The sequence below is a fragment of the Oscarella lobularis genome, chromosome 6 (genome assembly GCF_947507565.1).
Source record: "Oscarella lobularis chromosome 6, ooOscLobu1.1, whole genome shotgun sequence".
NCBI lineage: Eukaryota > Metazoa > Porifera > Homoscleromorpha > Homosclerophorida > Oscarellidae > Oscarella > Oscarella lobularis.
In genome coordinates, this window is record NC_089180.1 from 1,134,943 (window position 1) to 1,144,049 (window position 9,107).

Consider the following 9,107-nt stretch of genomic DNA (forward strand, 5'->3'; position numbering starts at 1 on the left):
TAATCGAAGCTTTAGGAAAAAAGCTTCGATTTAAGTCCGACGTATTTTTAATTGGGGGGGACAGTTTTCGACGAGAGCGTGTTGAAATTTTTGAACGCACATAAAAGCAAAATTTTGTGCAAATCCTCACTCAGACATAAGCATTAGGGTGTTATAAATCCATGGCAATGATAGGAGAGGCGCTAAATATTTTCGCTTTCTATTTATTTGCAGCTGTACGTGGACCATCCGCGCGCAATTTTTGCCTTCGTGCGGGTAGTTTCTCTACCTCAAACGCATGTGCGATCGGGAGATTACTAAAAGATCTAATAGTTTTGAACGAAATAGTTTTCGTTATTCAGATCGGTAATCGCATTTTACAGGACTTCCTCCCTGCGTATCTGCAGACGTAGTCCGCCAGCGAATTGTTAGAAAAACTTCCACTAAATGCATTTTCTTACAAAACAGATTGAAATTCAATAGATACGAGGGAAAATGGGATCCTACGTAGAATGCGAGTTAGCGGGAGATAACCCTAACAATGTCGCATGCGCCTTTGAAAGTCCGCCCTGCCGAGCTACAGTAGGTAAAAGAGACTTGTTTCGCGCGTCTCACCCTGACGTCATCAGCAGAAAGTCAACGTGCGCTACATATCTTGAATGAGTTCGAATCTAACCGACGTCCAGCTTATTGTTCGCTTGCGAAGGCTTGGCTTTAACCCAGGCCCGATTACGAACGCTTCTACTCGAAAATACTGGCACGATCAGCTAAGAAAGACGAAAGGGGACCTTAGCGGCGTCGTCAGCCAACCGCGGCGTCGAATCGAGCCACGAAGCGTCGATGAGACCGATAGTATAGTTCGAAGACGTATCCAGAAGAGTTGGAAGAATCGACGATGGGATTTGCCCAGCGGTTTTACCGTTGGAGGAACGATCTTTTCTTTTGGCGTATTTATCTATATTGCCTATGTCCTAGTCGCCGAATCGGCGAGAGAGAAAGAGCTTCGAGCAAAAGACAGTAAGATAACGTCTTTTTGAAGGTTTGTAACGCTTTTATTCTAGTTTTTCTACGTTGCCAGGGTGATAGCGATATGAAAAAGGTAATGGAAAATATTAGGGAATGTGCATGAATTTAATTGTAGGGATATCTTAGACATTTTGCATTGAAGACGAATCACTTGGGCGAATTATTGGAGTTGCTGTGGAAATGGGAGAAATACTTAGCACCATAGCAGGTGACAGTGTTTCTTTGTTAGTAGAGGATAAATTGTATTTCTTCTCTAGGGCGTTATGACTGTGAGTTCGGAGTTAATAGTCGAAGCTTGACACTGAAAGAGCTGAAAGAAGTGATTCAGAAAGATACAAGGTAAAAAGAGTTTGATTTATTATTAGTGAGAACCAAACAGAGCTAATTGATTGGCTTGTCTATTGTCCGCTGGAGCTAGTCCTGACCTTCATTGTTAGACTATGAAGGTTACTACTCCTTGTTGTAGCAAATTGACTTGTGGCTCACATAGGGTGCTCCTATACCTAATCAACTCTCACATCTCCGCTACTAGTATATATTATATAGTCCTCTAGTCGACTCTCACTAGCCTGACTATTAATTTGCCGGCGTATTTGACATATAGGGACTCGGATATTGAAGTGGGTCTCTTGCTGTTTCTAGTCAATCCTCACTGGCAGATGAAGTGGCTATAGCAAGAATCATCAAAACAAGTGCATTGCCTATAAAATCAATAAAGTATCAAATAAATTTATTAGGAAAATCTGCGCACAGTACCGCACGAAAATGTGAACATAGGAATTCGACGTAAATTGCGCGTTTGCCTATAGAAGCCCAAATAGCCTCGCTGCCGGGACTTTTGGTGATCGGAAACGAAGATCCAAAACCAGACGAGAGCGTGAACGAAGGCGAAAAATTGAAATGGCGTTTGTACAGTTCAAGCTAACCGTGAGGAAGTTGCTGACGTCACTTTCAGTACGGGGTTTGGTGTCACGTAAAAGCTAACGTTCATGGCTCACTACGGCGGTTCGCGCGGCTATCTGACCACGTGATCTGACCGACGAGATGTCCAGGTATGATATTTGCTTTCAGGATACCCGCTTCGGCATCTCATTTACCGCACCGTTTAGGTTCGAACGGGAAATTGGTCACGATCAAGGCTACGGCTCAGGTAACGCAACCAAGAGCCATCAAAACAATACCTACTCACCATATTCTCTAGGCCCACCTATTCACCCGCCTCACTTGTCAATGCGTAAGCCCAAATTTCCCCGTCTAGCGTGCGGTACCCAATTTTTTAGCCGTTTCTCTAATGGGAGTCGCAGGCGCTTCAGCTCCAATACCAACACTGGCAAATCGCATCACAGATGAAGAGCAGCGCAAATGGCAAGCGAACTACAGCGAAGGAGTTGAAAAAGAACAAGAAAGCTCTCCGAGCGGCGGGTGGATCGTCGTGGAACGATCCCAGTCTTTTGGAATGGGACAAAGGTTTCAAAAATTGACGAATTTGAATTTTCAACAACCTTTATGTATAAATAAATTAATTAATTAATTAATAATTAATTAATTCTTTTAGATGATTTTCGCGTTTTTTGTGGTAACCTTGGCAACGAGGTGACGGACGACACGCTGGCGAGAGCGTTCAATCACTACTCGTCATTTCAAAAGGCGAAAGTGATTCGCGACAAACGAACCCGGAAGACGCGCGGATTCGGATTCATCAGCTTTGCGGACGGTCACGATTACTTGAAAGCTTTAAAAGAAATGAATGGTATTGTTGATTAAGAGCATCACGTGATTTTCTATATTGTATTATTGTCTTTTCCTTTTTTTTCTCCCATGCAGGTAAGTATATAGGCAATCGACCGGTGAAACTGACCAAGAGCGTGTGGAAAGATCGAAATATTGACGAAAGAGAAAAAGAAGCTTGGCTATAAAGTGTGATAGACTAGACTTTTATTTTGTTTGTTTCCTTATTATTTTTGTAATATGACTGTGAATCGTGCTGTCTTTTTTTCGTGCTCTACATGATGCTTCACTTAGAGCTGCGACGACTCTTTTGGTGGAGCTGGGGGAGATGATTCGTGGGATATATCGGTCATTCTGACTACCTTCGTCATCCTGGTGCCGCTCGAATCAAGACCGGACGTGCTTTTACTCGACGCCATCAAGCCTTTGTCTCCGCATTTGAAAAACTTCTTATAAAGACGTCGCACCTTATCGTTTAGTACGAAGACCAAGAGCAGTACAATCGCCTGAAAGAGACTCGCTGCCATGTACAAATACCAAAGCCAGTCCTGCTGAACAAACGCAGCGACTTGGGAGAAAATGAAACTGAGCCCAGCAGAGAAAACAAGCTGAGATACACACGAGATTGTTTTAGAATTTTCTCCGAAGACTTCTCTTTTCTCACAGCAGCAGCAGTCTTGAAATCCCTATGAACAACGATGGTGACCCTGATGAAACAGCCTAGATTAATGTTCGAAGATCATTGCTGTTTTGACAGACAAAAGCGGCAAAATCGTTACGACTCACCATCGCCTCCAAATATTTGGCCATTGACGCGCCTTTCATATCAACCTAAAAATAATTAATAATACCCATGTTCCCCTACCTAATGAATAAACGCTTTAAACATGTTTCCCTACCTAATGAATAAACGCTTTAAACATGTTTCCCTACCTAATGAATAAACGCTGGAAAATGTTCCCCTACCTAATGAATAAACGCTGGAAACATGTTTCCCTACATAATGAATAAACGCTGGAAACATGTTTCCCTACCCTAACGAAAAAACGCTGGAAACATGTTTCCCTACCTAATGAATAAACGCTGGAAACATATTTCCCTACCTAATGAGAAAACACTGAAAACATGTTTCCCTACCAAATGAAAAACGCTGGAAACATGTTCCCCTACCTAATTAATAAACACTGGAAACATGTTCCCCTATCAAATAAATAAATAAATGCTGGAAACATGTTTCCCTACCTAATGGAAGCATGTTTCCCTACCTAATAAATAAACGCTGGAAACATGTTTCTCTACCTAATGAATAGAAGCTGGAAACATGTTTCCCTACCTAATGATTAAACGCTTCCCCTACCTAATGAATAAACACTGGAAACATGTGTTCCTACCAAATAAATAAACGCTGGAAACATGTCTCCCTACATAATGAATAAACATGTGCTCCTACCTAATGAATAAACGCTGGAAAGATGTTTCCCTACATAATAAATAAACATAGGAAACATGTTTCCATACCTAATGAATAAATGCTGGAAACATGTTTCCCTCCCTAATGCCACTTTATTTGACACCAGTTTCGATATCAACGCCTTACAGCAAGATGCTCAGGTAGGTACAACTTCTCCTTTGAGCAGGAGATCTTCACACTAGTGGGGAATTTCCGCGTGAAAAAATTCGTGGAAGACCTAGATTTACCTTCTTTCCGTTTTCCGTTTCGTTGCGAATCTCTTCTGCAATAGCCGAGGCCCTTTAGAAATGCGACGTTTCGTTGAAAGATTTATAGATCGATTAGTAAACTTAGTTCTCTTTTATTTCTGTTTATTTGTACTGAGCGAAATAATTATGTCGCGCAGTTCGCGACGTTTCTGGGTAACAAGTTGGTTAACGTCGAACCACTTCTGAAGCGCTATAGGAAAATTGTAGTCTTGAATCGGATTCTGAATAGCAAAAAATGAGCATTGCGTTGCGCTCGACATTATTAGCGTACCTTGAAAAAGCTTTCAACAAATTGGCAGAGAAAAATACCGCAGTCACAAGAATTGGGTTGCTGGGGCACCTAATACAAAGCACATTCCCTGACGTTCACACCGATTTATCAACATGCTTTTACTTTAGGAGAACTCAAGGGTAGGTTTTTCGGGGTGAACTTGACCGGAGTCCTTCCAGAGCGTAGCTCCCACTCTTTTGTCAGATACCTACGTTGCAAGGAGATAAAAACTAAAAAACTAAACTATACAGCGAAACTTACATTCGAATGGATTGGGAGAGGGTAAATCGTCCCGAAGTGTACATAGAATCAAAGTGCAATAAACAGGGCCTAAGTGAATGGAACTCACCCCAGTGCGCGTAACTTCTCTAGTCTACCTCTTCTCAAGCGAAGGGCCCTTATCGTCATCAGATCGCTGTTTTTTGGATTTCTTAGATGGACTATCGAACGAGATATCGATATCGAACGAAGAAGAGAAACCTGGGTCTCGACCCGACTGACGCTGTAATAAACAGGACAGATTGAACGTCACGGAAACGACGACATTAATCTATTTCGTGATACCTTATTGCTGGTCTCGACGACGTCGACCTCCTCGATTTGCATTGCCGCTGATCCCTCGTCAGAAGGAAAGTCTTTTTCCGCAAATTTTATTCCGACGTCTTCGGCGGACGCCGCAGCGTCTTCAGGTTCCGCAAGAGAAAAATCGCCGCTGTCCGAGTCCGTTTCCATCTCCGCTTCGGTGGTTTGGTTCTGACGCTTTGCAGGCGAATCCGAATTGGATTTATCGTCGTCGATTTCCCCGACGAGATACGGATAGCAAATGACGTAGACAGACCAATGTGAATTGCTATTCCAAAGAATTACCGGTGGTCACGGGGGGAGGGGGGGGGGGGGACTGACCTGGTGTTGGCCGGAATGACGAGAAAATCCTTTGAAAAAACGTCGATTTTTTTCGTCCATCGCGACAAGCTGTTGTGAAGAATTTCATAATCGTCCACCCTACAACGACAGTAAGGACTACTGCTGAGAAACCGGTATCACACCGACTCTTTGTCCTTTTTCTTTGCCCTGCTGCTAAGTCGTAAGCCCGCTTGCAACTTTTGGCAGAAGAAGGTGCTGAATATGTGGGTTCGAGATCGCTGTTCGTCGGTGAGCTCGTTGTCAAACAGGTACCTAAGGAAGGAGATTTGTGCACAAGCACTAAAGTTCCCACTCTCTCTCACGTTAGATAGAAATTGATAATGTTATCATTGAGCCAGGAGGACTCATCCAGAGAATCCAAATCGATGGACCTCAACTCAATAGCTCCGGATGAGGGTTCCACTTGGGGCATATACCTTACAATTCTGTAAAAAAACATCACGTCGTGCGTGCGTAAATAAGAAGGCAGGCAAGAACATTTTATCAGCTGATTGAGGAGGGTTGTAGCTTCTAGAAACTTCTTGCTCCCTTGGCTCTGGCGCTGGCCGAGGCGACACCTCGCGTCGTCCTATTTAGAAGAATAAGTGAGTGATAATCTAGTAGCCGAGTGCCGTCGTTCAAACCGTCTTTTCGAAGTTGTCGAAATTTTACTGCAAACTGCTCAAACTGCGAGACTATGTGAGGATTCAAGTCACGACAGGCGGTGAACGCTTTTCTAAATTCGTCTTTACTATAAAAGAAAAAGAGGTAGAAATTTTCAAAACATCGACACCGTTGCCGTTCACTTACGTGAGATCCAACAAATCAACGGAGCGTTGATTAGACATGCCGGCCAATACCTAACGACAAATCTCGTTACCTATCTGAGCGATTGCTCGTTCACTTACCGACTCTTCCAGTAAAGATATAACCGAGTTTCTTGGTCTTTGAGCGAACATCAGTATACAGTGCTTCTTCACAAAATCTGGCACAGCAAGTCTAAAAGCGCGAAAAAACTATAGTATATTAGATAAGTATACTTTTGTGTTCTGGATCATAGAGATGTCGAGTAGTGTCCATGAAGAGCGCCATACGCATCTGTTGAGCAAACTCAGAGTCGGTCTGAAAAACAATGAAGCAGCCGTCCTCTGCGCTACTAGCTCGTAAATTAGTCTAGTAAAAAAGTTGGGATTTTGACGTGCACCAATTTGGACAGTACCTTCCAGACGCGAAGTCTGCGAAAAGGAATGTCCATAGATTTACTTCGAAAAATTCCGACATCAGCGCAGTAGGATATCTTCATTTTATCTCTGGTTACCTAGATAGAGAATCCTTCGATAGGGCCGTTACACGGTTACGACGTCTTCGCACGGTTAAGTTACGAAGCTCCAATTTCATGCTGCCGACGAGAAAAGCGGCGGCTTTGATTGTCGTCACGTCGATTCGTTCCTCCTGTGTCGGCGTCGTGCTCGTCGTCGTCGTCGCCGTCGCGTCCAGCGACGATGGTTCGGGTGGTCTTCTCGTCGTCGTTTTTTGGAGAATTCGATATGACGACAAATCGGCGTGTTTCAAATGAGGCGCTTCAAAGTCGCCATCGCCGTCAAAATCACGTTGCTGCATCGTAAAAAAACGCGTGAGTGTACACGACGGAAAAGGACTTTGCGCTTACACTTTCCCCCATGCCACTGCTGTTCTTCTTGCTACTACTTCCACTCGAATTGGCAACCGGTTTTGAATCTTCGTCATCGCTCGACAGCAAAACTAAAAAGCCAAGTAAGAAAAAAAACTCACTAGGAAGAGACGAGAGAGTCCTCCTTGCCTGGCATATCTCCTCGGCCATCCGACGATTCGAGTGCTAACAAACCGCCGCCTCAGTATTAAAGTACTTAAACACACAAGCCAATTATACGGATTACCCCCCTTTGAAATTGTCCTCCGTCGTGTAGTCCTAAGACTATAAGTGCCAAAAGCCGAAGTAGGAGCAGTAGTAACATTCCGAGTCGCCTTTGGTACTCGAAGCGTAACGTTGGATAAAGCTGGCGCTGATGGATCACCGTAAAAAACCCTCGTCTTCGAACGACGGATGGGAGATGGCGGCTTCAAGTTAGGCTTGCCAAAGTAGGGCGAGACGGAAAAGCCTAAAAACCGGGAGAGCGTTACTAAGCGACACCGCCATCAGACTCATTCTCTGCCTGGAAATTTGCTTTCTTTCCGTTTCTCTGGCATCGAAGTAAGACTATAAGTGCCAAAAGCCGAGGTAGGAGCAGTGGCATTCCGAGTCGCCTTTGGTACTCGAAGCGTAACGTTGGATAAAGCTGGCGCTGATGGATCACCGTAAAAAACCCTCGCCTTCGAACGACGGATGGGCGAGACGGAAAAGCCTAAAAACCGGGAGAGCGTTACTAAGCGACACCGCCATCAGACTCATTCTCTGCCTGGAAATTTGCTTTCTTTCCGTTTCTCTGGCATCGAAGTAAGACTATAAGTGCCAAAAGCCGAAGTAGGAGCAGTAGCATTCCGAGTCGCCTTTGGTACTCGAAGCGTAACGTTGGATAAAGCTGGCGCTGATGGATCACCGTAAAAAACCCTCGCCTTCGAACGACGGATGGGCGAGACGCCTAAAAACCGGGGAGAGCGTTACTAAGCGACACCGCCATCAGACTCATTCTCTGCCTGGAAATTTGCTTTCTTTCCGTTTCTCTGGCATCGAAAGGGGGCTATATAACAAACGAGATACTACATGGAGTGGTGCTTTTTTCTTTTATTGTACCTTGGTCTCGCTAAACTGTCGGTTTCCGGTGATACACGTACCTCCTTCTTGTGATTGGCGACGCGATTGCCGCCAATTCTGCTATTCGTCGCCGCTCCCAAAAGCACGTGTGGAGCGTGCGTCTTCGCTCCCGATATGCATCCGTTGTCGTCGTCGTTCGTTTCGATCGAAGGACGACTTCTCCGCGTCGTCGTCGCCCTCGCCTTAGTCCATCGCAACGACGTGGGCTCGGCGTCGACCTCGTCCAACTTCTCCATAAGCGTGACGTTCGATGCGTTCCCGTGGAGAATAGCCCTCGCAAGCCAGGCTCTCCCGTAGTAGCGCGCTTTAGCGCGTCCACTACTGGGAGCACTCGTCTGCGTCATAGGCCATGTGACCACCCGACTTTCCACGTGACCATTTCGGAGTGGTCAGAGCCTTATTTATACAGGCTCTTCGAGTGGTTAAGATTAGGCCAGCACTTTAGTAATGGCTTGCATGACTAGTAACGAGAGGTCTGCCTGTTTTCTACGTCAGCTAGAGGCTATTTCGGATCCTGTGGGATGTACTCAAAATGGTCACGTGGAAAGTCGGGTGATCACATGGCCTATGACGCAGACGAGTGCGCCCAGGCTCTCCTACTAGGCTCTCCCAGTAGTGGACGCGCTAAAGCGCGCTTCACTACGGGAGAGCCTGGCTTGCGAGGCTACATGTATGGCGAGAAGAGGAGAT

The 9,107-nt window shown here is 45.0% G+C and overlaps 2 protein-coding genes across 6 annotated transcripts; one reads left to right on the forward strand and one right to left on the reverse strand.

Annotated features, from left to right (window-relative positions):
• The first annotated feature begins 646 nt into the window (after positions 1 to 646).
• On the forward strand, positions 647 to 3,235 carry LOC136188100 (RNA-binding protein 42-like). 4 transcript variants are annotated; one of them, XM_065975823.1, is made up of 12 exons: positions 647 to 996; positions 1,041 to 1,078; positions 1,132 to 1,213; positions 1,263 to 1,344; positions 1,648 to 1,697; positions 1,743 to 1,757; positions 1,815 to 2,057; positions 2,115 to 2,155; positions 2,207 to 2,239; positions 2,310 to 2,513; positions 2,561 to 2,755; positions 2,830 to 3,235. In XM_065975823.1, exons 7-12 carry the CDS (start codon positions 2,050 to 2,052, stop codon positions 2,919 to 2,921), a joined length of 573 nt encoding a protein of 190 aa, XP_065831895.1. In that variant the 5' UTR covers positions 647 to 996; positions 1,041 to 1,078; positions 1,132 to 1,213; positions 1,263 to 1,344; positions 1,648 to 1,697; positions 1,743 to 1,757; positions 1,815 to 2,049; the 3' UTR covers positions 2,922 to 3,235. The 4 variants fall into 4 exon arrangements, with proteins under 4 accessions (XP_065831895.1, XP_065831893.1, XP_065831892.1 ...); XM_065975821.1 differs by having other exon boundaries at positions 1,610 to 1,697; positions 2,286 to 2,513; positions 2,830 to 3,091; XM_065975820.1 differs by having other exon boundaries at positions 2,286 to 2,513; positions 2,830 to 3,091.
• On the reverse strand, positions 2,959 to 8,696 carry LOC136188098 (sentrin-specific protease 7-like). Of its 2 annotated transcripts, none has more exons than XM_065975819.1 (26): positions 8,397 to 8,696; positions 8,300 to 8,343; positions 8,062 to 8,244; positions 7,819 to 8,007; positions 7,543 to 7,764; positions 7,446 to 7,481; positions 7,296 to 7,387; positions 6,998 to 7,240; positions 6,846 to 6,944; positions 6,667 to 6,799; positions 6,535 to 6,611; positions 6,437 to 6,486; positions 6,271 to 6,377; positions 6,125 to 6,215; positions 5,950 to 6,072; positions 5,774 to 5,899; positions 5,627 to 5,725; positions 5,288 to 5,573; positions 5,101 to 5,225; positions 4,985 to 5,053; positions 4,847 to 4,931; positions 4,724 to 4,792; positions 4,432 to 4,673; positions 4,331 to 4,382; positions 3,520 to 3,564; positions 2,959 to 3,419 (listed from the first exon to the last, which is right to left on the reverse strand). In XM_065975819.1, exons 1-23 carry the CDS (start codon positions 8,651 to 8,653, stop codon positions 4,545 to 4,547), a joined length of 2,934 nt encoding a protein of 977 aa, XP_065831891.1. In that variant the 5' UTR covers positions 8,654 to 8,696; the 3' UTR covers positions 2,959 to 3,419; positions 3,520 to 3,564; positions 4,331 to 4,382; positions 4,432 to 4,544. The 2 variants fall into 2 exon arrangements, with proteins under 2 accessions (XP_065831891.1, XP_065831890.1); XM_065975818.1 differs by having other exon boundaries at positions 2,959 to 3,440.
• Positions 8,697 to 9,107: the final 411 nt, after the last annotated feature.

What these genes read in the sequence shown, in the direction of transcription:
- LOC136188098 (XM_065975819.1), bottom strand. Translation starts at nt 8,653, where the DNA reads ATGGAGAAGTTGGACGAGGTCGACGCCGAGCCCACGTCGTTGCGATGG. An exon ending in GAAAGAAAGCAAATTTCCAG is followed by an intron (nt 8,008 to 8,061) that starts GCAGAGAATGAG and finishes CCCGGTTTTTAG; the next exon opens with GCTTTTCCGTCTCGCCCATC. An exon ending in GAAAGAAAGCAAATTTCCAG is followed by an intron (nt 7,765 to 7,818) that starts GCAGAGAATGAG and finishes CCCGGTTTTTAG; the next exon opens with GCTTTTCCGTCTCGCCCTAC.
- LOC136188100 (XM_065975821.1), top strand. An exon ending in GAATTTTCAACAACCTTTAT is followed by an intron (nt 2,514 to 2,560) that starts GTATAAATAAAT and finishes TAATTCTTTTAG; the next exon opens with ATGATTTTCGCGTTTTTTGT. An exon ending in AGCTTTAAAAGAAATGAATG is followed by an intron (nt 2,756 to 2,829) that starts GTATTGTTGATT and finishes TCTCCCATGCAG; the next exon opens with GTAAGTATATAGGCAATCGA.